The 26,393-nt window shown below is 47.1% G+C and overlaps 1 protein-coding gene across 1 annotated transcript; it reads left to right on the top strand.

Moving 5' to 3' along the window:
- Window positions 1–95: 95 nt before the first annotated feature.
- On the top strand, window positions 96–23,247 carry UBE3B (ubiquitin protein ligase E3B). The gene is made up of 27 exons (XM_050906534.1): window positions 96–167; window positions 705–874; window positions 967–1,087; window positions 2,446–2,505; window positions 2,906–3,010; window positions 3,113–3,209; window positions 3,702–3,787; window positions 4,465–4,547; window positions 5,517–5,622; window positions 6,307–6,427; window positions 7,074–7,251; window positions 7,657–7,826; window positions 8,509–8,676; window positions 9,487–9,658; window positions 10,423–10,541; window positions 11,202–11,316; window positions 11,726–11,825; window positions 12,426–12,545; window positions 12,897–13,073; window positions 13,166–13,276; window positions 13,886–14,023; window positions 14,426–14,491; window positions 16,894–16,952; window positions 18,590–18,772; window positions 19,205–19,316; window positions 19,697–19,789; window positions 20,286–23,247. Exons 2-27 carry the CDS (start codon window positions 714–716, stop codon window positions 20,475–20,477), a joined length of 3,213 nt encoding a protein of 1,070 aa, XP_050762491.1. The 5' UTR covers window positions 96–167; window positions 705–713; the 3' UTR covers window positions 20,478–23,247.
- The last annotated feature ends 3,146 nt before the right edge of the window (window positions 23,248–26,393 follow it).

Here is a 26,393-nt window from a genome sequence, read left to right on the forward strand (position 1 = left end):
TAAGTCTGGTCAAAAGGACTCGGAACTGCAAAGGTAAAGACTAAATCCCCAAGTCACCTGCAGGTAGTGTGCTTGTCTGTGCAGGAGCTGCCTGAAGCCAGTGGATGAGGATCATGTTTGTGTATAAATGATTATCATATGCTTCTTTTGAAGAAGTAAGCCCTCAGGTGAGTTCGTTGTCAAGTATTTATACAGCTGTTGTTGACTCTGCATTTTGTCTTGTTGAGTGGCAATAAATTAGCTTCTAAGCATCCCTTGTGCCCTTTCCCGTATATCCTTGCCTATAGAATTGTTCTCATATGTTACCTGTAAACAAGAAAATGAAAACAACTAAGACTGGAAAGGGGAGTTGGAGTACAGGGAGTGGAACACAATGACAACACACTGATTGGGGTTTTTTTGCTCTTAAAATCTACTCACCTGCATTAGGTTGTAGGCTTTGCTGGAATCATTCGGGTATCTGTGTTTTCTTATTGCAGTCCCAGTGACAAGTAACTTTGCCTTTGCCTAGGCTGTATTTTGCACGCACTTCTTTCTGTGCTGTTGGGTACTCTCCTTCCCCTATTGAAATGTTGGGTGCAGGTAGTCAGTTCAGAAGTAATGTAAAGAATTACCCTTGCCTGTGCGTTTTGTCCACTCTGCTCCTAGTTCCCCAGGTGTTCCCTGCAGTGATTCTTTGTTTCCTTAAATTTACGTTTTGGTAGGTCATAAAAATGTTCAGTGCGAGCCAGTCCTCCAAAGCCCAGTTCCTCGACAAAGCACGCCAGGCTCGGGAGGAGCGGAGGGAGCTGAAGGAGAGGGAGCGTGCTGCAGTCCAGGTCCAAGCTTTGATCAGGAGATTTCTCTGTCGATGCCGCCTGCAGAGGGAGATAAGGTGTGTGAAATTCTACCTTCCGCGCTTTCCTCTTCTCTGGAGAGATGTGCTTGATTTTTAATTACCGATGCTCATTTTTCCCACTTTGGTAGGAGAGAAGTGGAGGATTTCTTTGAGGCAAATGAATCTGGCTCGAGTAAAAGAAGTGCTCTTTCTATCTTCAGAATTGCTAGGAAGCTACTGTTTGTATTTAATCATAAAGAGGACAAAGAGGTAAGGTTGCTGCTCAGACATGTTTTTCTTCTTTTGAGGACATATTTCAACATGTTAAGTATGTTTTATTAGTTATCCAGTGATCATGTAGGTTTCTGTGATATATTTTGACTTCAGAAATGTGATCTGTCTCCTAGTCCTTCTTGGAGAGATCTGCCTGTAAGAAGGAAATAGAAGAAGCCTTGAATTTTTTAGTAGCGGTTCCGTATTCAGGGCGTAGTTTAATGAATGTTTTTCCTGGCGACCGTGCCAACTTCAGTAATTGAGCGGTGCCTTATGATTTTGTCAGCTGCGTCGGTTCCCTGGGCAGGTACCTTGTGGCGAGCTCACAAAGAGCTGTCCTGGCAGAGCGTAGTGTGCAGGCTGTTTGTATCGCAACTGCTTTTCTGACCGTGCCCTGAATTTGTGGTTTCAGAGTGAAGCCCTTTGCTGTAGCGTCTATGAAATGATGATATTTGCCCCAGGAAACTGTGAGGGCTAATTATAAGGAAAACAATTGGAAAATGAAAGGCTGTATTTAAATTGCAGCAGCAGTGAGTGACTTTTTTTTTTTAATCTCTGTTCCATCGAACTCCTCTTCTGTTGATGATGGTGCAAGTGCTGCAAATGCAGTTTTCTGTATGTATAGCATTAAAAAAAAAAAGTGTATATTACATACAAATTTTTTAAGTGTCTGGCCTCCATCTGAAGTTCTGCATTACCGTAATTGGGTGCGTTGCTGAAATATGTCTGTTCTACTTCCTCTTCTCCTTCCCCTTCCAGCAGCGAGTCAGTCCCTTGCTGGGCCGAGGACGAGTCTGTGCTCATTTCCACTCTATTTCTGGACACTGCCCTCAGTTAGGATAACCACAGCAGCCAATTCTGTAGCTCAGAATGGCTTTATGACTTGCAAGCATGTGGCAAATACAAGTGGACTGAAATAATAATTAAGGAGTTGTGGCTGTGATCTCCAAGTTCTGCTGAGAGCCATGACGGTTGGGAGCTTGGAACTGCAGCGCTCGTTAGCATTAAGCTCTTCTAGGTGAATCCCAACCTTCCTTCCCAAAGGAAGATGCTTTTCCTGGCTTCAGCCCATGCTGTTGAGGGAGGCAGTTTAGCAGGGAAGGCTGAGAAATTCCTTCTATTGATGAGCAGGAGTTCAAGGAGGGAACTCTTCTGCATAGCTGTAGCATGACGTGTAGATGCGCTCTCGGGGAACGAGCCATTGGCACTGTCTGTAGGGAATGTGTTTGGAACATTTGTTGTTTTGATACGGAGGTATCTTGCTCCCTCTGCTGAGCTGTTCCTAGTGCTTTGCCAGAATAGCCCTTCCTGTGGTTAGAACTAATGCCACCTTTTTCTTTTTTTTTTTCCCCCAGAGATTTGAAAAGCTGTGCCGGTGTATTCTTAATAGTATGGATGTTGAGAATGAGCCCAAGGTCAGCAGGATGGGTTTTTTTGTTTGGCGGTGGGAGGGTGGTTTGGTTTTTTTTAATTCTCTGTGTGGGGATTTAGGTTGGTGATGTTTGAATTTTTAGCTTTCAAAAGCCCCTGAACACTGCTGAGATTCCATGGTGAAAGTTTGGACAAGTTCTTTTAGCATTCCTCTGATATTTTTACTCTGTATACAGCCTTAGGAGTTAAAAGGCAATTTCTTTCTGTGGTGGGTGGTACGCTTTGACCAGTGAATTCTGGGGAGAGAAATAACTTGGTTTCCGCTGCTGGGTCCAGTAGGGCACTGAGGAGGTCGTTTTGTTACAACGCTTCCTGGTAACGTATTCTGCCAATCTGTAGCACAAATACTAATCGCTGCTCCTGTTTGTATCCTGCCTTCCTTAGGTGTGGTATGTGTCACTGGCACTCTCCAAGGATCTTACGCTCTTATGGATCAAACAGATCAAAGACATTTTGTGGTTTTGCTGTGAATTTCTCAAGCAGCTTAAGGTAAGGAACATTTTCTTTGTGTTTTGTCTCCCTGCATTTAACAGTTCTGTAGTTTGGCGCAAAGCTAATTTGGTTTATTAACACTGGTGTTTGTTATCACAGCCTGACATCTTACAAGACTCCAGACTGGTCAATTTGCACCTTACAATGCTTGTCACCTTCACAGATACTTCCACTTGGAAAATCCTTCGGGGAAAAGGTTGGTGCATTCAATTCAATACTTTAAGCCACTGATCTGGGATTTGCTATTAAAATCTACTGAATGCTGTTTCTGCACATTTTCTTCTCCCCATGCTTACCGCAAAGATTCATTATTATGCTTCTGTGCTTGCACAAAGCATAGAATGGGCAGCAAGGAATCCCTTGAGATCAGACAGGCTATTTCCCTTAGAACAGCAACAGTTACAATGTTTTTATAATGCTCCAAAATCTCACACACAAGAAGTGTTCAGAGGATAATGGAATGTGTTTGTAGCTCTGGGTTTTTGTAGGAAATACACATAGTAAAGGTAGACTTATACCTTAAACAAGACCTGATGTGAAATGCTGCTAAAGTGGTGGGTTTGCGTATAAGGGCAAGGACTTTGTGCAAGAAGGGCTTATGAATTGACAAACTGTTTTATAGTGTGTAAGGAAGTAAAGAGTGGAGCTGTGATGCTGATTTAGTAACATCAGTGTTTTAACCCGGAAGGTGAAACCCTGAGGCCTGCCATGAACCACATCTGTGCAAACATCATGGGACATCTAAATCAGAAGGGATTTTATTCTGTGCTGCAGGTCAGTCTCGGGCTGATACAGTTATGTCTTCTCTTGATTCAAAACAAGCCCCAGTCCTGCGCTGTGCTCCTTGTTCTGAGGAAGCTTTTATGATCTCTGTGGCGGTGTGTCAGGGAGAAGCTGGTTGTGGAACACTGGTGATTTGTGTGTGGGCGTATTTTTCTTCAAAGCACTTGAGACTAAATACGCTGTCTCCTTTTTGTCACTATTGCTGAATCTAAATCCTACTTAATCATCTCGTAATGAGATGGACAGGAAGGACTCTTGAATATTTTTCCGAACTTTGCTGCTGCCCTTTTGTATGGATTTGGTTTGTTTACTGTTCTGAAGCGGAAAGGAATTGATGTAACTTTTCTTAATCTTTTAAATGGGAATGATATTACCAGGCAGCTATGAGCCTTGCCTGTTAATTTTAAAAGGCCTGGGAACCCTGAGTACAGGTCCAAGAGAAATAAATACCGTAGAGTGTCTGATTTTATTTCAGTTTCTCTGTTATGCCATTATTAACCTGAAGCCCTTCTAGTTCTGCCAAATGACTTGTAGTAACTGGGTTTTAGGTTGCTTTGGTGTTGTTCTTTTTCTCTGCTCTGAAAATAAACTTAAAGTCTTTCAGGAGTATAATCTTTTTCTGAGTACTTCAGGGGGGGTTTGGTTGTTTGTTTTTTTTTTTATTCCAGATTTTGCTAACTAATGGCTTGGCAAGATCCAGACCTTCCTTGTCCAAAGGCTCTTTAACTGCCATCTTCTCTCTTGCATTGCGGTAAGGCAGCCAGAGCTGCTTGGGATGATATGCAGCCAAAGTTGTCTTTATTGTGTTTTTTGAAGAATTCTCATTCTGCCAGTCTTTTTGTGCCATTGAGAGTATCACCCTCATGAAAGAAGCTGCTTTAGGCAAATAGCTCACTTTCACATCATCCTTTTTCAGATCAGAATGCTCTTGAGTCAGTAATTAGTGTTAGCATGAGCCTAGACTTCAGAGTGCAATTCCAGTTCAGAGTACAGGATCTGTATGTCTTAATGTTAAACCATCAGAAGGGGTTGGAGTTCTCTAGATAAGTATGGTTGTGCCTCTTCACGATGAACTGCTGATGCAGATGTACCTGTTACTCAATTTGCAGGGGCAAAGTTTGTCCCTGAAACAAGAGTTGGGTGCAGGTCTTTCTAATGATTCAGTCTGTTCCCTTAAAAATAGGAGAAGTATGCTGTTACCCTGACCTCATCTCTGCAGAGCTGATGTCTCTTCACCTTGGAAATCTGCAGCCAGTAATGAGCATTCTTCTAAGACTTCAGTGGTTAATTGTGTGCCACTTCCCTTCTGTAGCTGTCACTGCTGGGATGATGAGGTTGTGATGTTCAGCAGAGTAGCAGTGGATGTCCTTGAATATGTCACCTAACTTCTTCCTAAGGAAAAGAACTATTTAATTACTGATTTTATGGCAGCAGGGAGAAGGGGAACTTAGGAGATGAACCATATAACCCTTATAGTGCTCTGGGTGGTATGGATGTGCTGCGCAAAAATACATTATGCTGTGAACTGTTTGGCTTACATTGAGTCATAAGCAATTTTGTGAACTCGCTGTAATAACAGAAGGGTAAATGAGTGTTCTTTTTCCAGTGATGCTTCTTGATGAGGGTAGAATCAGCAACCAGTTCTGAATGGCTCGGCTAAAGACTGCGTCTTACTTTGCTAGGTCAGGTTCCTTGCACTGAAGTATTTTTCTCACTGTAGCCCTGTGGTTGCTGCACAGTTTTCAGACAATCTGTTGAGGTCGTTTTTGATCCATATCATGTCTGTGCCTGCTATAATGACTCATCTTGCTACTCTAACACCTGAGGTAAGTGGGTGATGTAATAGTACCAAAAATCCACATAAGGCCACTTGTTATTCCATTTTATCAGCTCTTGGAACAGAGCATTTCTGTCTTTGCCAGTTTCAACTCTCTGTTGTGGAAGCGCTTGATCTTTATACCCTCCAGATACTCTGGGTTTCTAATACCACAGAAGTTATTAACACCAGTGGGATGATGGGCTGAACTGCCCTAAAATAAACAAATAAATAAAATAAAAATAAAGGCATATGTGACACACAGCTTGAATTTTTGCATGTCCTTATTCTTCCATTTCTGTAACAATAGACAGAGCCAAAGCAGAAATCAGTCTGTTGCACGGCAGAGAATCTGTGATGGTAACTAGTAGGGTGTCCACTAACCTAATTTAATTTGAGTGCTCCTCTGTGTAGCTTGGTGCAGACAGGCAAGTTTTGTGCCAAATGGGCATTCTGTGTTCTTGCAGACAGGCAGTTGCGAAGGTCTGTCTACAACTAGAACATGGCCTATTCACCTGCAACGTTTCTTATTTCCTAGACCAGCTTCATGTCAAACACTCTCTTCAGTGCAACAGTCTCAACTTGCTGCTTTATTTGGAAAGAAAAGACAATTCGAATTGCTGATGGCAGATCAGCTGTGGTTGTTCTGTGTGGCGCTTCTCAGCCTCACTGGCAGTTAAATTCTGTCTTTCAGCGTCTGGCAGTGATAGAATCTCATGATCTCCTCCGCAAATTCATCCTATTTTTAAGTCGTGAAGCACAATGCCGAGATGTCTGCGTGTGCTTAGAAGGAAGTCACACTCTTTGTTTGTTAGGTAAGCGCCTGTAACACTTCTTTTTTTACTGTGCTTGGAAGAGTCTTGAGTCAGATCTTCTTTCTCCATGGGTCAGAGCTGCCTCCAACTCATTGTTTTTTTTATTCTTATTTAGATAGTTTCTAAATAATAACTGAGATATATTTTGGGATATTGCAAACATGATTTAAGGCCCTTGCAAATGGAGGAAGGGTCAGAGTCTTGGTCTTGTATACATGTCATCGTGCCTAAACTGTTAAGTATTATCTCCGCTAGCTTTTCACTTGAACTCTGAGAAAGTCTTGTAGCGTAGCAGGCTTGAATCTAACTTCCCTAAATAGACCTGCTACTGAAATATTTAAGTTCACATTTCTGTAAAAGTAGTTGGAACTCTGGAATAACCATGGATCGACTGTAGCTTATAGTACTTTGTAGAAGGTGTTGATGGGATACAGATGAGAAGGTGGCGAAAGTGACATGCCACCTTAGTGGCTGATGTGTGCTGGAAATGGCTTGCTGCAGGGTAGCCTCTAATAGTCACTCTTCACAGAAATCCTCTCCTGGACTTGCAAAAGGGTGCGAGTTCATTTCATCTATTATGTCTGTAACCACTGTCCCACAGCATCTGTTCCTCTTTTAAGTCTTGCTGTGCTGGTCGTTCCGCCAGGTAATCTTGTGTACCTGGGCTCCTTGAATGATAAAGTTCTTGAGGAGGAGACAGCTCATTTTGTGGGTGTGCTCATTCACATGCTCTCCTACTGCCAGAAGTACGTTTCACAAAAGAAATCCAACCTCACCCACTGGCATCCTGTTCTGGGCTGGTTTTCGCAGACTGTGGATTATGGGTAAGTGAGGAGGACCTTATGCTGATAGATGATTAAGTCTCTCTTTTTATATCCCCCCCCCCTTTTTTTTTAAATGCTGCAATGTGTTTTATGTTTTGAGATGAACAGTGTGACCATGCTCAGAATAACTTCTCAGATATTTCAGGTTATATCTGCACAATATAAACTGCTGCATTCATACACAGACTATTACATGAGGAAATTAATTTAGTCTAGTTAGACTGGTAAACAGTGGCCATGCTGGTACACTCCATACAGGACCTATAGATCAGCTCTTCCTGTGGGGACCATCTGTAGGGTGGGTGCATACTCCATTTTGACTAGGAGCTAGATGTATCGAAGTATCACTGTCTGGTGCTTTATTCCAGCCTGCCTTCTAACATGGCTCTCTGACTTGTCTTTTAGATTGAATGAGTCCATGCCTCTGCTGACAAAGCAACTGCAGCATCTCTGGGGAGTCCATATGATCCGCATCCTCTTCAGTGATGTGCTCAGCAAGAAATTGCTGGAGAATCAGGAAATAGCTCAGCTGCCAACACAGCCAGTTTCCCCTCAGAACAGCCTTCCTATGAAGAGTCAGTTCTGGAGGGTTGTTTCTTTTTTGTGTGTGTGTACACGTGTCTGTCTCTCTCCCAGACTCGCAGGGCTTTGACTTTTCCACTTATGCTAAAAGCTTTGAGTAGTTACTTGGCAGCAGCTGCTGCTGCTTAGTTAGGGATATGGTCTCTCCTATTTGTAATTCCTGCTCAGAATGCCTCTGTGACCTGGGGCAAGTCTTTTACTTTGCTGCTGTGAAAATATTTGCTTATTTTAGCAGGTTTTTTCATTGTTTCTCAAGTAGCTGAAGTGCTTACTGCATAAATTAGTAGTGCCCAAGGCAAGATGGGAGGCCAGCTTCCCAGGTGAAAAGCAAGGTGAAGCTCTTGGACCTGCAATGCGTGGTGATTCTGCAGAAGAGTATTTGGAATAAGATAGCTGTAATCTAGCTGCTTTCTAGCTGCTGCCCATACCACTAGGTCCTGTGGTCATTAGTTACTGCAGTTCTGGCGAGGTTTTAAGCTCTAGACTAATGCCTCCACTGAAATATGCTTCTGCATTGCTAGCAGCTATACAGTGTTCTGCCAGAAAAGTCCACCAAAACCTGCTGTCTGTGGAGTGACCCAGTCTGCTAAAATCCACTTTATCGCAGGGCTGCCAAGTGGCTGAGAATAAGAAATGGTTTCGAATAGCACTTCTCATGGGCTTCTCTGTCACCAGATCTTTTCAAGAGAGCTTTCCAGAAGTCTGCATCTGTCCGCAACATTCTCAAGCCTGTTGGAGGCAAGCGAGTGGACTCAGCAGAAGTGCAGAAGGTGTGCAGTATCTGTGTCCTGTACCAAACCACGCTCACAACGCTAACACAGATCCGCCTGCAGATACTCACAGGTCAGGGCACATCTGTGCTTTTCAAATCACTTAAAATGTGGAGGAAAAAAATAGATTTTTCTTATTAAATTCTGTTGACTTGGTGGTAGTTTTATTACTGACAACAGTTTATTGACTGGCTGGGTGGAAGGCTTGTTCCATCCTGAATCATACATCTGATCAATAACATTCATCACTTCTTTATCAAGCATTAACTCTCCAGAATACAAATTGAAGCAAGTTTTCCTATAATGAAACCTTGCTTACTCCATATCAAACTTAAGACTGAGTCAGTGTTTTTGAGAAGCCTAGCAATATTAATCTTTAGGTGGTGGAAACACTGAATGCTTTCATACATCTTAAGAACAAATTACCTGTCTTAGGAATGGATGGAGGAGGAGATAAGCACTGTTTTGGTCTAGTGGCTAGAGCAGAGGGATGAGTCCAGAGCCTTGGATGCTTGCTTTGTGGCTATAGTGACCACAGGTACAACGCCATTCTCTGTGTTCTCTAAGATGGCTGTAATGGTGATTGGATCACAGGAATTAATTCTTTTCTAAAGTTGCAAAATAATTAGCGGGAAAGGGCTTCAGATGTACAAACGATTAATGCCTCGCTAAAAGCTTTTTTTCTGCTTTCCCAGTGATTGTGTATCTCCTGTTAATGCAGACAGGCTTGGGAGCCAAATGTGATGCTTATGTTCCCTTCGAGTAAAGTGTTGCTTTGCAAAAGGATCTTTCAGCTCCGAATCACGTTCGTCAATTTGAGCCTGCATGAGCAAGCAGGCAGAACAAGCTTTACTGAGCGTGCTTTGTATTTTTCCATTGCTAGGCCTCACTTACCTGGATGATCTGTTGCCCAAATTATGGGCTTTTATCTGTGAGCTGGGACCACAAGGTGGGTTAAAACTCTTCTTGGAGTGCTTGAATAATGATACGGAGGAATCCAAGAGGCTGCTGGCCATGTTGATGCTCTTCTGTGACTGCTCCCGCCACCTTATCACGTAGGTAGCAAGCAGAGGGTGCTCTCTAGATTTGTAATGTGAAGCTGTTGTGTTCCTTAAGTTTCAAGAGGAATAGTTCAGGTATTGCTGCCTTCACATAAAGATAACTAGGCAGAGTAAAGCAGCAAGCTTTTCAGATAGAGTCCTGAGAAATAAAGGACTTCAAAAGGACTTTCCCCCTCAGCCATGTGCAGGAATATACAGCTGGCTGAACTGGTAACAAAATATTACAGCACTGGCTAGGGAGGGGAAAGAAACATTTCATCTGCTGCTTATGGACAACAATTGTGTCAGTCCAAAGCAAACACTTCGATAAGTCCAGGTAAGCTTTGAGGAAAAATGTTATAATACTGCTGCAAGAAAGCTCCCCAGCTTATGTGCTTCTGTTTACAACTCCTTTGCTGTCTCACTCATAGACTTACACAACACAAAGGATGGGAGAAGGGGTGGAAAATAGCCCTTGCTGGTCAGTAGAGACAGTTTTCTTAGCTTGAATGATGAAAAAGTTTTCTTGGGGATGAGTGCATAGGTCCTTTTAACTTTGAAATACCGGCTTTGCTTGTTTCTCGGACCTTTCATACTGTCTTCTGTTAGGATCAGATATCAATCAAAATCAAAGGTTTAGTTGTTTATGACTTTAGATCCTCGTGGGTGTCAGTTGTCATAGAAATAAGAGCTGCTGCTAAAGGATAATGTGCCTTTATGAAAATTTCAAAAGGGAATTAAATTTACACTTCTGCATTTGCATTTGTTTTCTCTGATAGGATTCTTGATGACATAGAAGTCTATGAAGAGCAGATTTCATTCAAACTGGAAGAGCTTGTTACCATCTCGTCTTTTCTGAATTCCTTTGTATTTAAGATGATCTGGGATGGAATTGTAGGTAAGTGCTTTTAGTAGCTTGAGTTGATGTTACTATTAGAACAACAAATGGCATTAATTTTGGAATTTGAAGCTTCTGCTAATGATTACTTTGCACAAAAACCCATACTACATTGTGTGGCATGAGAATATATCCCAGTCTTTTGGTGTCCAGATGCCACTATCGTGCTCAGCACCAAATACAGTGCACTTTTCTATTTCCAATAAGAATTTGTGTAACAGACATGATGGGCATGTTGGTTTTTACCAGAGACGAAGTTTAGCATGACTGGGCCATGTATTGGACAAGAATAATATAGTGCTTTGACAAAGCAGAGCAGGCTTGCTAGGGTCTCTGTAGATATCTAGTGTTGATCTATATGCTGGTATAATTTGGATACAGCTCAGTTCTGGTAATTAGATGAGAGAGTCCATTTCTGTTGTGATGGCTCAGTTGGAGCTGGCTGACATAGCTTTGATGTGGCTAAGAGTTTTTTCACTTTGATGGAAGAAGAGACTGTCTTCTGGGAGGCACAAAATCTCTTCCTTCCCTCTGAAGGCAGTGGAGGTTAGGAGAAATACATCTGTCCTATTAGTGTGGGGCAGATGATCAACATGTTGCTCTTGGACACCCCTGTTACCTAGGGTGCCTGGACATTGGTGCTTTGTTCTTTTTGTTCAGAGAATGCCAGAGGGGAGACCCTGGAGCTGTTTCATTCTGTCCATGGCTGGCTCATGGTCTTGTATGAAAGGGACTGCCGCAGGCGTTTTGCTCCCGAGGATCACTGGTTACGCAAGTAAGTGTCCAGCTCAAGGCAAGGATCGTGTGCGGCTGTGTGCTTGTCCCAGTGCACCAGCTCCCCTGTGGGTGGCTGGTTTGGGATCCCTTACTTTAAATTGAGCGCCTCTCATTCTCCCTGTGAGATCAAGGTCAGAACTACTCCCTCTGTTTGCAGTTAAGGACGCCCCTCCTATTGTGCTTCTCTTCTGTGGTGTAAGGATTAGCTGCTGCTCATGGAGGGTGATGCTTTGAAAACTGACTCAGCACCTAACAGCTTGAGTGTCTCTGGCCTTCTTAGATGCGTACACATGAGCACTTAAGTCGTCTTTGAAATCATTACAAGTTTCCTCTCTCTCCTACCCCCAGCTATTTACCACACCTGGGCATTTCTCAGGGATCTCTGAATCTGTGCCTTTCTTTGTAAGGGACCTCAAACCCAGCGTGCTCTTCCAGGAGCTGGATAAGGACAAGAAGCGAGCCCAGCTGCTCCTGCAGTACATTCCGCACGTCATTCCCCACAAGAACGTGAGTGGGACAGGGGCAGAGGATGCAGGCTGAAAAGCCAGTGACCTGGGTGGCCTGGGATGGAAGGGACGTGCATTTTGAGCGATGTAGGAGCTTTTGTGATGTGGAGCTTGTAATTGAAATGCCAGTTAGACAAAAGTCTTCTCCTTCCCCCCACTCTCCCTAATATATTTCCTCGAAACTGTCTTGATTTCTGTCACTGGGAGAGAGCTTATTTGTGTGGGCAGCTGCACAGAGTCATCCGGCAGTGCATGACGATGTGGCTTTGGAGAAAAAAGCAGAGTGTCTTTTTGCAGGTAGCAAATCTGCAGAGATGACAGATTTTTATGCGGTGATAGGAAAGGTGCTTTTGTTTTCAATATTGTCAGTACCCTGTCCCTCGCAAAGCAGAGCTTCAAGGATTTCTCTGCCCCACTGGGGAACAAGGAGGCAGATCCCACTATTTCTAGTCAGTAGGTGACAGTGGCATCATTGGGCTTAGCTGGGAAGAGGACAACCGAGAGCTAGTTCTGGGTGTGCGTCAGGAGCATCCGAAAGCCCTGCTGCACTGGAGGATAAAGACCCTTGTGGATGAAGACTTATATTTGTTTTCTTTTTAAGAGGGTGCTGCTTTTCCGAAACATGGTTACAAAGGAGAAGGAGAAGCTTGGGCTGGTTGAAACCAGCTCCGCATCACCTCATGTCACACACATCACTATCCGCCGCTCACGTATGCTGGAGGTGAGTGACCTGGCTTGCAGAAGCCAACCAACAACCCAGTAACTTGGCCTGACAAGAATACGGGGTGTGAATATGTTTTTACCTCCTCTGTGGGTGCTGAGGGACCCAGTGCCAGTTCTGTCTGCTTTTGTACGAAGTGGTGTTACAGGAAAATGCTGGACCTTAGGTCAGTTCAGACTGCTACAAAACGGGAGTTTTGACTAGGAAAAATGCTGGTCTTTTTGAACACAAAATTCAATGACAAACACAGATTTCTGTGGTGTATCTGTCTGCTGTCTGTGCTGCATGTCTGCGTGAGTGTTTCACATGTCTCCCTGTATGATTGTCCTCTGGCTCTTCTGGTCTGCGTAGGATGGATATGAACAGCTACGGCAGCTTTCCCAGAACGCCATGAAGGGAGTGATCAGAGTGAAGTTTGTGAATGATCTGGGAGTCGATGAGGCTGGTATTGATCAAGATGGTGTCTTCAAAGAGTTTCTGGAAGAGATAATAAAAAAAGTGTTTGACCCCGCACTCAACTTGTTCAAGGTATGCCGCAGGGCTGCAGATGCTGGCCTTGATGACCCATTGCAAACAGAAACAGACTGGCTCACTGTGCTGTTATCTCTGTTTGTGTGCAGACAACCAGTGGTGATGAGAGGCTGTATCCATCCCCAACATCCTACATTCATGAGAACTACCTACAGCTCTTTGAGTTTGTGGGGAAGATGCTTGGGAAGGCTGTATATGAGGTGAGCCAAAAGTACCGTATTAGGCTATTGTCACCGTTGGTATAGCACTGTTCAGATGCAGTTCTGTGATGGCACCCCTCGCCTTTGAGAGCATCTGTCGTATACTTGGGGAGGTGTTACTGAAGAGGTGAGTTTGATAAAATGACTTGGGTAAAGATACTGATGGTGGAGCAGTCTGGCACTTCTTCAGGCATGTATTAAAAATAATCTTGGAGGTAAAACCTGGGAGATACCTTGATTATTCTTATTTGTAGTGGGGACACTAGCTGGAATAGTCTGTTATTTTGGTGTTACACCTTACAAGCATCCATTTGTTGACACCTTACTTAAAGGGACATGTGGCTAAAAGGAGGATGGAATGACAGAACGACCCTCTCCATGTAAGGTAGTTCTTTTAAAGGAAACGTGGAGTTCCCCTGTTGCCTCTTTGCACCGGCTCCACTAATTAATGGATTTTAAGAGGATGTGGTTTCCTTAGCTGATTTCAATGTCTTGCATTTTTGCACTTGTTCCACAACACACGATCTGCCTGCAGGCCTTATAGGTAATCAGAGATGTTGCACATAACAAGTATGCGGCGGGACCTTACCTATGCATTCTTGTCTGTAGGGAATAGTTGTGGATGTACCGTTTGCTTCCTTCTTCTTGAGTCAGCTACTTGGGCACCACCACAGTGTCTTCTACAGCTCCGTGGATGAACTTCCCTCCTTGGACTCTGAGTTCTATAAAAATCTCACTTCAATTAAGGTTTGAGCATTACTTTTCCTGTTGTTCAACTCCCTTATCACTGGCTGCTGCTAGAAATACTAGAATCGCAAATGCCTTTGGGGTACTGATCATCTTTAAAAACACCCTGGAAGTAATTGGTCATTCTGAGGCAGGTTGGCAGGTAGCTGTCCTGTGTTTTTACTGGGGCAAGCAGGGATGAGAAAGGAGTCTGAGGGTGTAAACCTGGAACTGGCAGTCAGGAAATCCTGAGTTTTAGCTTCAGCGCTTGTGCAGTCTCCCCATAACCTAGGGCAACTCATGTATTTGTTATGCTTTGGTGCTTCATGCCTGCTGGGGATCACTTGAATAATAAAAAAACGCAGAGCTGCTGTTCCTGTTGTTAACACTGACCTTCTTTCCTTTTCTCTGTTGTTCCTCTAGCGTTATGATGGTGATATCAGTGACTTGGGCTTAACGCTGTCCTATGATGAAGATGTGATGGGTCAGGTAGGTTTTTATTCAATGACTGTGTTGTACCTTATCTCTGCTTTGTTCCAAACACCCTCCCCGTGCTAGGTGGTGACGAGCTGAGTTCTGGGCACTGATAGTCAGAGTCCACAGCCCTGGCTCAGGCAATCCCTCTTTCTCCTGGTTAGATCCTAGTTAGATCCTCCCTCACTTGTCTGGCTGATGCTACCAGGAAGGGCCTTTGAAGCGCTGAGAGAGGTCCTGAAGATAGTTGCCCACTGCTGTGGGAAAACCTGTGGTGCCAGAAGTGGCAGCTTGTGAATATAAACAGTGGGCAGCAGAACTAGGTTTGACTCCTGAGCAGAAGTGTCCTAGCTTTTATTAGTGTCCTTAGAGCAGAGAAATACACCTGCAGTCTGACTTGCCAGCAGAAGACAGCTATTATTGTCTGCTGAGCTTTCTGAGAGCTGGGCTTGAGCATCTAAAAGTCAGGCAGTCTGTCCAAGCTCAAGCTCATGCTACACCGAATGCTTTTTACTCTGGTACTTGCGTTTCCGAGTATGTCAGGTGGATGCTCTGTGTGGCTCATCTGAATCCTGAGGGGACTGACTAGTAAATGACCTTGTGTTTGATTGTGGTTAGGGCTTTTACAAAAAAAAATGCCTGTGCTGAAAGACTGGCTCAGCTTCAGAGGTTCTCTAAACTCAGCCATAGGATTCTGCGGCTTCGTTCAATATTTAACTGTGGGCAGAGAACAGCTTTTTCACAAAAAAGGTTGCCCTCTGACCCTTAATTTTTCTCGTGCCAGGATTTTTTCCTTTCTAGTTGAAAAACATTTTGTGGTTTCGCTGCATAACTGGTTTTCCCCTCTTTTAAAAAGAAGAATCTGTGTGAGTAGGGAGGAATTCCTTTTCTTTAAATGTAGCAGTTTCTGTCAGAGAAACTTGAAGTGTGTCAGGAGGTCTCTTGGCCTTGAGAAGAAAAGGCTGTTTGTTACCCTTATGAAGGCTTGAAGGTACTTGGTTGCACTTGAGCCCTGGGTTCTGTGATGCCGTGTGTGCGTAGCTGGAAAATACGGATAGATAAGATAAAAATGCCTTTGCTGTCTGCGTATGCTGTTATTGCTGCAAATTCTGTGGGGAGACCCTGGCTAGTGCTAAGCCCGGGCACTGTTAGCAGTGTAGATCCAGTGGCACAGAGCTCAGAGACCACTAAGTCATGGAGTGTTTATCTGGGGCAGCTTGTCCTTGAGAGCTTTGCTGCTGCAGTTTCTTATTCCTAAGCCGGCTAATTTGGACATAGCTCGCATACATCTGATAGCAGCAATAGCAGTGTAAATGCACCTGCAAAGCTGCGAGGGTGAATGGGAAGACAGCTAAGTACTGATACAGCCCTGCTCTGCACGAGTGAGAGGTTGCATCCGCTGCCCAGTGGGCTGAACACCTTGCTGCTGCCTCAGGATTGCTGAGGTTCCAGCTTTGAGGTTTTTTCCACCTGAAAAACAAAGGTAGGAAACAGCATATGAGAGCCCAGCAGTAAGACATTGAAGGCTGCAGCATTCAAAACTTCAAAATAAACCAGGGCACTCCTGTTTTCCTCATGCTTTGGCCATGCTGTAGCAGCCAGCTGGGGTAACCCTGTGGTTCCCGAAGGAACTTGTGTGTCCCCGCTAGGTATGGCTCTGTGTTGGGCACAGGGGAGCTGAGCTCGTTCCCTGTGCTGGGCTCCCTTCTGACCTTGGAAGTCAGCTGGAACTGAAGCATAGAGGCCACTGTAATACGTGAATAATGACTTTCTGCCTCTTAGCGTTGGTGCAAAGATGAGTCATGACTCTGTTGCTGTAGCAAGCATGCAGAGGGTCCCTGCCGCTGTCTCTGAGCGGTGCTGTCAGCTGAGCACCAGGCCCTGGCCTGGCAGGGCAGGGAGGAGATGCTTCCCGGCTGTCTCACTTTCCGAGCACTCTCCGCTTCATGCCTTGAGTGCCCAGCTTGAGGGACAGTGAACTCCAGGGAGCTCTGTCACTCAGGTGGCCCTGGATGAGCCTTGTGGAGCAGACAGCTTTGGATTGTGCTGTTAGACTGAGCTATGCAGAGGCTCTGAGCTTGTTCAGCCTCTGGATTCTGGGATTGTGACAGTCCCCCAGGGCTCTTTGAATTGATTTGTGTGCGGTTCAGCAGTGATGGATCAGACTAGAGGGGAGGCTTCCTCAAAGAAGGGCTGGCTCCACTGGTGGCAGAATCGGAGTTTCCTACTGTTCGGTTACTGTGTTAATAGTTAAGTGAAACTGGTTCAAGGCAGAAGCAGGATTATTACTTAAATTTTAAATCCTACTGTTTTATTGTAAAAATAAATGTTTTATGGGGAGGTAACAGCTTAGCATGGCATTTCTTTCCATTGTGGTTCCAGGCAGTAATTAGCAATACAATCATTTCTTCCCTCAGCTTGTTTGCCATGAACTTGTTCCTGGAGGGAAGACCATTCCCGTTACCAATGAAAATAAGTAAGTACAGCAATTAGATTTTTAAGGTCACCACTGCAAAATACTTTATTCTAGTTCCTTGGGCTTGCATCTGGAATGAATTGTGATAGATTGGAGTAGAAGGAGCACATAAATATCTTAATAGAATTTACTGGTTACAGTTCATCGGCAGAAATTGTATTAAATTCGATTTGCAAAATAAAAATTGACAATTTACTTCTTGAAACAGCGCTTCTGAGGTCAAAGGCACACAGTCTGTGAGATTCTGCAGGATTTAATGACGGTGATAGATACAGACAGATGGATTCAAAGCAATTCAGGCACACAGTCGTGAACATAGAGGGCACAGATGCTCAAAGACACCTTGGAGCAGACAGATCTTCTCAGAATGATAACATGTGGCAGTTGTATAAAGCACTGTTCTTCAGAAGAGACAGTGGTGAATTCAAATGTAGTCGACAGTTGTACTTTAGACACAGGAAATCAGAGGAGACACTGAGCCCTGTAGCTATTTTCACAGATAACCGGCTTTTAGATAGTTATCGTAAATGTCAACTCCGAAGCCTGAAAACCAAACCCACCTTTTTGTTCCCTTCATATTTTTTTTTTCCTTCTCTATACCCTTCAGTGATCATAAAAGCAGGATAAAATATCTATTAAGCAGATGTGTGTTTGAACTGGTAATCTGGGGGTTGTTCTCTTTAATGGCAAGTGAAAGCTGGATCCTACCTGAGGATTTGTCTTTGTCTTTGTTAGTCGTGCTCTGCAATCTGATGTTCCCAGTCTTTTCCCTTCTTGAGCTCTGACCAGGGAGTTTGCATTTGAAAGGATCTTTCTCTGGCTTGTCAGAAGTCAGCTCAGGGAGAAAGTTGAAAGTCCTGTATGTTGCTCTCCTCGCTTACAGCAGAAACTTTGAAGCTTTTGTGCAGATGTGCACACAAATTGGTAGTTGGGAGGGAGCAGGAGAAGCGTTGTAAGTGGAAGCAATCTAGAAACAGTTCTGTCTGTTAATGGCGGAGTGAGGTTACCTGTCTGAAAACCCAGTCAATGCGATTGTGGTGGTGTCTGCCTAGGAGCTGATGAAGAAGAATCAGCAAGCTCAGTTGTTTTGACTGTTGGTGAGAGGAGGAAGCCTGGTGGTGCCTCCCTCTAATAAACAGTGCACCTCTTCCATACTCCTGGGATGAAGGTGGAAATCTCCTCAGTGTTTTTTGGTGTGTTGATTCTCCAGCCATGGGTTTTGGTGCAGGTGGCATCAGAGCCCAGACAGTTGTTTTTCAAACCTGGAGGAGTGCCTGTGACTGGGGATCTGATCCCCTAAAGAGGAGCTGGACGCATGCTCCCATCTGTGAGCTGCTGTCCGGCCAAGGTTGATCAAGTGATTATTAGAGCCAGCTAGTCCCTGGGTTGGGAAGGAGCTCTAAGAAATGAGCAGACAGTCCCAAAGGCGGGGCGGGAGACAAAGCCTGGGCAGAACAACAGCTCTTTCTGCTTAAATAAAGAGCAGGGCCCTGGAGGGGAAAATATAATGCATCTTCAGGCAGTGCTAGTCCCTTTTGGGCTGGAGAGACAGGTCAGCAACCTTGTTGCTGCACCAGTGAGGTGGGTATCCCTTGCTGCTCCGGCTCCCTCACTGCCACCTTCCCTGTCACCCACAGGATCAGCTACATCCATCTCATGGCTCACTTCCGGATGCACACGCAAATCAAGAGTCAGACAGCAGCGCTCATCAGTGGATTCAGGTCGATCATTAAGCCTGAATGGATTCGTATGTTTTCTGCACCAGAGTTGCAGCGGCTGATCTCCGGTGACAATGCTGAGATTGACCTTGAGGACTTAAAGTAAGTGAGCAACTTGGTCTGCTGGTCGTCTCGCTCAGCAAACCAAGCCATTTTATTATATAGCTATTTGGAGGTTTGCAGGAGACTGACTCTTTCACAACTTTCTGCTCCTCCTGATTGAAATTTGAGGAGCAGATAGAAACGAATGGAGCTGAAGAACATGTCCCTTAAAGCTGATTTGGACAAAGTACTAATGAATGGGAAGGATCTCTTCCTCCACTGGCTCCGGAGAGCAGAATTTCTCTCTGCCCTTCCCTTTTCTCTGATCAAGTGCCCAGTAAGCATTAGTGGGGGCTCAGTACTGGCAGCGTCTGCTGTAGCAGTGAACCCTGACTCGTGGCAGGTATTGATCCTTCCAGCGCTTGTCAGCTGGCAGCCGTGACCCTCCTGCTGCGCTGGGACACAAGCCTGTCGCAACCTTTCTCTCCTCAGAAAACACACGGTGTACTATGGGGGGTTCCATGGGAGTCACCGGGTCATTATCTGGCTGTGGGACATCCTCGCCAATGACTTCAGCCCTGAGGAGAGAGCCATGTTTCTCAAGGTAAATGCAGTCATTTCAGCCCAGCCTGCGATTTGGGGTGGTTGGGCCAGTGCTGTTCTCCTCCAGTGAGCTGGGTGCTTTCTGCGCTAATAGGAGGAGTAGCAGAATGCTTGACACCTTAAAATCTGCACCCTGCTCCCCAGCAGAGGGGCAGCCCTGGAAGCAGAGTTCCTATAAATGCTCTTTTGTCACCATGAGCAGTCTTAGATGGCAGTTTTCAAAGGCTAGCGGAGCTGTGTACTAAAGCTCAGCGGTATTGTACTGGGGGGTGCTCAAATGCCAGTCCAAGGAGCTGTCTGCTGTGACTGCGTTAGCCGCGTGTCTGTTAGAGCCAGGCTGCTCTCACTGCTGCTGTCTTTCACCGTCCGTCACTTTTTCAGTTTGTTACCAGCTGCTCGAGGCCTCCGCTTTTGGGCTTTGCCTACCTCAAGCCTCCTTTTTCCATCCGCTGCGTGGAAGTCTCTGATGATCAGGTAGGCACCCTGCTTGCTCACGTCTTATACGTTCCCTGCCAGGCTTCTGGCAGGCCTCCTTCCCTGCCCAGCTTCCTCATCTCTGTCTGACCGGGAAACTCTAAGGCATAAAGATATATGCTCTACAGGGCAAGGCAAAACCAACCTTACACTAATAGGATGCATAGGGATGGCTACACCTACCTCCTCCCACACACAGCAGAGCTTGGGCTCTTACTGCATGTCTCCAGGGCTGTGTTTTCTCCTTGGGACCTCCCTGTGCCTCTGATCTTGTTCCCCTGCGCACCCTGCGAAGACCCTGCGTGTGTAATGGCAGTTGCAGTTACAAGAGAAGCTCCTTTCTAGCTGTTGTGGGGGGACAGGGCTTTGCGGTTGGACTCTCCCTGTTCCCAGCAGACGGGTTTTGTGTTAGCACCTCTGCCCTGTGTATAGGCACCCTGCTTGGAAGGAGCACAGCAGAGAAGTGCAAGGGTGATGCATTTCTGCCCTGTTCCAGGACACCGGTGACACGCTGGGCAGTGTGCTACGGGGCTTCTTCACAATCCGCAAGAAAGAGCCAGGTGGGCGTCTCCCAACCTCTTCTACGTGTTTCAACCTCCTCAAGCTTCCCAACTACAGCAAGAAGAGCATCCTGCGGGAGAAGCTGCGCTACGCGATCAGCATGAACACTGGTTTCGAGCTGTCCTAGTTGCCATGGCCCTGGACTCCGCCATGGGGGCTCTCGGAGCTGCTGACTGCTGCTGGAGGTGGAGGCCTTCATGCACAGAGGGTGGATCAGCTCCGCGGGAGCTGACTGCTCACTCGAGGGCTGGAGAGATGCAGCTGATAATAGAGGTTTACAGGGAAGAGCTTCTGGGCTAGACACGGCTGGCTCTTCTTGGGCACTTCTCCAGCATGAAGGAGGTGATGGGCCTGACCCAATACACTTCACTTGACACCCACGTAAATCGTCTTTTAAAAGCAAACCCCGGGGGAGCATAAAAGGAACATTAAAAGTGCCAGTCAGATTAGCGACCGTAATACCCCCCAGCAGGCTGTGCAGTCTGGGCAGCTGCTGCTGTGGGAGTGTTTCTTTTTCCTTTCCCAGGAGATGGTCCAGTTTCTTACTGGGTGGAAGTCAGTCTGTGGGAAGCTGTACAAAGGCAGAAACATGACAGAGCCCACAAGGAGACGAGCACGAGGCTGCAGCGTTGGATGTGCCACAAACGGGCACTGTTTACTCAGGACAGGTACTGCGCGGGGGCTTCCTGATGCCTTTGCTCTGTGCAAGGCCCTTGCGTTTGTCTCGGAGAATGAACCACTTGCCCAGACTCGAGAAGCAGCGGGTTAAACACAAGCAGATGGACCCCGCCGTTCTCAGGAAGGTTTCAGAGTGCTGTAGGTTAAGAGCTCAAGCAGCAGGCGTGGGGGTCAGCGTGCTGAGCCAGCTGTGCCTCTGCCAAGCTCTTGCCAGAGCCTGTGCTTTGGACGAAAGGGGTTGTTGTCTGAATTTGCTCAGGAGCAGAAAAGGTTTAATTTTATTTAATTTCCAGAGGACAGGAGCTGGCACGCAGCTCGGGCAGCCCTTGCTCCCTGGCACAGTGCTCAAGTGGGGCAGGTGCCCCCTGCGCTCTCTGGAAGGGGAATGTGTCGAGCTGCCGAGAGCCCTCTGGAAACCTCCGCTGGCAAAATTCCTCTTACTCGGATAGAAGTTTCACTTTGTTAGCAGGCCCTTTTGTTAGGGAGATGTGCTGTTTCGAACCAGGACTTGGCCTCTGCATAACAGCCACATTTGCTTTGTTGCCAAACTATTTATTTTGGTCACTTTGTCTCTTTCTGGCCTTATTTTTAACAGTTGATGTTTGCCTGTAGCAGGCAGCTTTTTCAGGTTGTTCTGAAAGGCAGGGTGTGAGTGGGGGGCGCGCACGTGTGCGTGTTGGGAAGGTGTGGACCCTTCCTGCCATTTCTAATGAAGTCCAGAGCCTGATTTGTAAAGCGTCTCTGCAGCTTCCCAGCCTTGGTCCCTCGTGCTGCTGCAAGTCCTGCCTCGGCCCGGGCCAGGAGAGAGGAGAAACTGCCGTCTCCTGGGCTGCTCTGTCCTTGCTGGGTTTCTGGCACAAAGGAAAGCCATGTACGTTCTCCTGTTCGGGACAGGATTAAAAACCAGTCACCTTCTCCCCTTCTTACTAATAAAACAAGCTCCCACAGAGGCTGCTAGTATCTCCCCTGGACTTCCTTTCCCCTCCTTCCCTTCCTGTGGCACTGGCGACCCTCACCCTGCGCTCTGGCCCCTCCGCACTGTATGGGCAGATCGGCTCGGAGCCTTGCTGCACCAGTCAGCTTGCAGCAGCCGCTCCGGTGCGAGGCTGCCGTACCCTACCTCATCCTCTGGCTTGCCTTGGTCCATCTCGCGGGGATTCGCGTCCCCAGGCGTGCTCAGCGTAGCACAGGTCTCCGCGCAGAGAAGGCTCCCTGGGCTCTTTGAAAGACCCTCTTAACCACGGTATGTTGCACATTTCAAACAGACCAGAAAATACTTGGCACCGTTCAACCAAGAGTATAGAGATGGTCTTTGCTTCATCTTTCTCTTCTGTCTTGCTTCAGCTAGTTTTCAGAGAAGTAACCTTTTTTTTTTTAGAACCAATGCCTGGAAATGCATCTGGAAAGCGACGTCAGGATCCTTTTTCTATGTTAACTCAGTAACATTAAGCAGGAGTGACTGGAAGTGTTAGTGAGGACAGGAATGTCTGCATTCAGAGGATTCAAGATACTGGACTATGAGTCCAGAGAAATTAAAGATGATAGTAAATTTCTTTTTTTAATTCTTTTTTAAATTTTTTTTTTTACATAGAGCATTTCAGCATTAACCAGTTGTTGACTGTGTAGTTGAGAGGTTTAGGCACTGACTTGTACCAATCATAGTTTAAAATATCACACAAGATCTCTTTTTTTCTTCTAGGGAAATGCAGTGTGTCTAAGTAGAGCACAATGATTGTTCAATGAAGTGGGTTGTTGAACACAGTGAAATAAAATCTTTGCTCCCCTTTTTTCCTTCGTTCCTCAGGAGTACAATTCCTAGAAAAGATCTTAATGCAGACTTAGCTAGGTCCCTCCAAACCTGGAAATATTGCACTACGAGACACTACATCCAATTTTGTAGCTAGCCTATAAAACGTGATTATCTAGTAAACGCCCTGGTGGCTGTGTGTGCAACAACAATATTTCTCTTGAGTACCTGATTTCTGTATGACTGGGAGGCTTTAATACGTTTTTACCTGAGCGGAAGGCTGCGAATGTGTATCGGTCCCTGCCTGCACTGCTGTATTCTGCGCGGGTGTTCTTTGTCGGGCAGGGATGGTTTTGCCACGGGAGATTAATGACTATTTTTTCTATAGAAGACTTGCTGCTGTGGAGACCTTGGTAACATCCCTTGTATCAGAAATGCAGGGAAGAGAAAAATAAACCTGGTATGAGTAAGATGAGTGGATGTCTCCTCTTCCTTTCCCTGGGGGCTGGGAAAGTGCTGGGTGTAATGCTCCTGCTCGGAGCACGCGGCAGAGGGGAGAGCAGAGCTTTGGGGTACTGGCGTCTCTGGCAGGAGGCTGCGAGGCAGGAGGCTGCCGGTCCCTTGGAAATCCCTTCTGCCAGGCTGGTTCCTGGTGTCTGTGCTCAGGTGCCTCTGAGAGGTGGGCTCCTTGGGGCGCTGCTGATGGGCTGACAGGAGTGCCTCTGAGCCCGAAGGGACCGGGCAGCGTTGTTTGCAGCAGGATTTGTTCTTGTGTCTTGGAATACGCTTGGAGAAGTGCTCCTTGGTCCTGCAGGGTGCTGTGACTTCAGTCTTTGGTACCTTCACGAGAGTATAGGTGCTCCTTGGATGTAGGGGGTGGTGCTCACCACCCACCTGGCCCAGGGCAGGTGCTGGGGTTAGCAGTGCTCTGTGCACATCTCTGGTCAGCTGGGAATGGCGACTGGGGCCACTGGTGGAGAGGGAACCGGACTGGAAAGCCAAGCAAGATCCAGCAGTGCAGGAGAGCGGGGCAGCGCCTGTCTCTGTGTGCTCAGTGCAGATGCCCCGTCAGGCAAGTGCTCTTTTCCAGGAGCTCTGCTGCGGGCAGAAGCTGGAGGTTGGTGGCAAAGCTGTCTGCCCTCGCAGGCTCTGCTGCCAGCGCTGCAACAGGGTTTGGACGGTCAGCGGGGCCAACTCTGGATCTTTGCACCAAGGAATCTTACACTTCTTGGTTTGGGGAGGGAGAAGAGGCACAGGGAGACGTGGGTTTGTGGGGCAAGGCTGCGCTTTGTATTTTAGAAGCTGCCCTAAGGACCAGCCACTGGAGCCGACGTGGGGTTTGTTGTTAATGATGATGTTATAATAATATAGGCGTTGTGTTCCTCCCCTCGCCTGGCTCTGGGAGCGTCCGTGTAGGAGTGAGGAGCTGTGCCTGCTGCTGCTGCTCCAGCTTCCCCCCGAGTTCAGGCTTGGTGCGTGGCAGCGTAGCCCTTCGCTCACCGGCTCCCCCAGCTTCGGAGCCGCGCCGCAGCCCTCCCTGCCCCATCTCGCCGTGCCGATGGTGCTGCGCTCGCCCTGGGAGCGTGGTGCTCGGGGCCAGCCCCGTGGGCGCTCAGGCTTCGCTGGGGAGAGGGAGCTCGGTGGGAGCGAGGGAGAGGACTCCCAGTCAGTGTGCAAGCGCCATTGTTTTGACACAGAGGCATATGGCACCGTCAGAAACAGCAAAAAGAAACCCCGCAGCAGATGCTGCCAAGGCAGAAAGCTGGCAGCAAACAGCCAGGCCTGGAAAATGCCTGCTTCGCTGTCGCCGCGTGGCGGGCCAGCGCGGCGCGGTCTTGCCGGGGCTGGCTCTGTGCATGCCGCTGTGCCTCGGGGCTGACCGAAGGTGAAGTCTGACCGTGGCCAAGGCACTTGGACCACGCACATGATGGTGCGGAGCTGGGAGGGATCGCCGGAGGCCGGTGCTCCCTCAGCGGCGGTGCCGGCAGGGAGCGGGGCTGGGGTATGCCAACCATGGCGGCTGCTGTGCGGGCAGGCCCTGGCCGGGGGCACGCCACCGCTGCCGCAGTGCAGGCACAGGCGTGTTTTGGGAGCTGACAGCTCTTCTTGCTGCTCCTGTTCCGCTCCTACAGACTGTCCCAAGCCCCTGACTCACAACACGGACTAATAATCCCTCAGTTTATACCACTGTTTTGCACAACCGTTTGGCCCGCACTCCACAGTGGGGCTGGTTGCAGGTTCGGGTGGAGAGGGAGGAGGATATGCCGAGCTCCGGTCTCCGCATCCCTGAGCAGAATGAGATAAGGTATTCTTGCAGCTTATTTTTGTGTTTGCTCACGTTTATCTGAGATGTGCAGCAGCTCCTGCAGCGCGTTAGTGACCTGACTGGGTGATGGAGTGGTCAGACCTACGTGGCACTGGCTTGGCACCGCCACCTCCTGGGTTAGTGGTGCTTAACTGGCTGTTCAGAAATGCATTTGTGTGGCTGTTTCTAAGGTCACGTTCTTCGATACTGACCAGACTGTGCAGCTTCACCCTGGGCTGGTTTGAGCACTAGCTCTGGCACCCTGCCTATCCGCGCGTGCCCTGCGGAGCAGCTGTAGCGGGGATGGGGCAGAGAGGTGGGCACTTTCTGCTGGGTTGCAGCGGAGGTAGCGCTGAGGGACCAAGACAGCCCTTTCCTCAACACAAACAGGCTGAATCTGCTTCTGTCTGATGCAGGGACGGTGGCTTTTATCCGGGGGTGCCATAACTGCATGCCTGCCCTTTTCTAGCCAGGTCTTTCCTTGCTGCAGCATGAGCTGTTTGGGTGGGGAGGGTTTTTCTTTGACCCCTTCCAGGCAAAATGGGTATTTCAGGGGCCTGCAACTGCAGAGGACTTGACCTGATGGCAGATGTGGTCCCTTCTGGTCCTCCAGCTTGAGAGGAGGAGTGCAGGACTGCTGCTGGCTCCCCATTGCCGGGGCCGTGCACCCCAAAACTCGCCCTTCAGATGCAGCACCACGCCAAGCCCCAGGCATCCTGCGGAGGGGGGGGCACGCACGTACTAGTCCTTCCTTCTGTGCATTAGCAGAGGAAACGCTGCCTTGTATAAATTTACATATGACTTGGCAAAATGTACGTTTGTGTCATTTCTGCAAGAGCAGCAGCCGGCTCTGCTGCTTACACATTGTGGCGGTAATAGAGGTGCTTGAGTTATAGTGAAACTTATTTCATTTTACAGCTCCTACAGCGTTAACAGATGTACAGGCGTCTGATCCAATCATGCAGCAAGAGATTTTGGGGCCAGTTCTTCCAGTTTTGACAGTGTGTAAGCTAGGAGCAGCCATACATTTTACAAACAAGAATAAACGACCCTTAGCAACATATGTCTGTGCTGGCAGCTCCAACGTAATCATAAATAAGGAACCCTGCTAGGCAGGAATGTATCTGGGTTCTGCATACGGTCAGTACGGACAAAGCATCTGCCTTCCTCCCATTATATTAATGAGGTGCAGGCACTGGAATCCCTATGCTGTACAGCTGGATTGGCTGAGTGGGGACAAAGGACTTGGAAAAACAAATGCTAACCCAGAGCAACGGAGCTTTATTTGTTTTAAAGCCTGTATTTCATTTTAG

Source organism: Gymnogyps californianus, chromosome 16 (assembly GCF_018139145.2).
Source record: "Gymnogyps californianus isolate 813 chromosome 16, ASM1813914v2, whole genome shotgun sequence".
NCBI lineage: Eukaryota > Metazoa > Chordata > Aves > Accipitriformes > Cathartidae > Gymnogyps > Gymnogyps californianus.

Bases quoted from the DNA above. Each gene is read 5' to 3' on its own strand.
- UBE3B (XM_050906534.1), top strand. From the start codon at position 714: ATGTTCAGTGCGAGCCAGTCCTCCAAAGCCCAGTTCCTCGACAAAGCA. The intron at 11,317-11,725 runs GTAAGTGTCCAG...TTTCTTTGTAAG, and splicing joins GAGGATCACTGGTTACGCAA to GGACCTCAAACCCAGCGTGC. The intron at 14,492-16,893 runs GTAGGTTTTTAT...TTCTTCCCTCAG, and splicing joins ATGAAGATGTGATGGGTCAG to CTTGTTTGCCATGAACTTGT.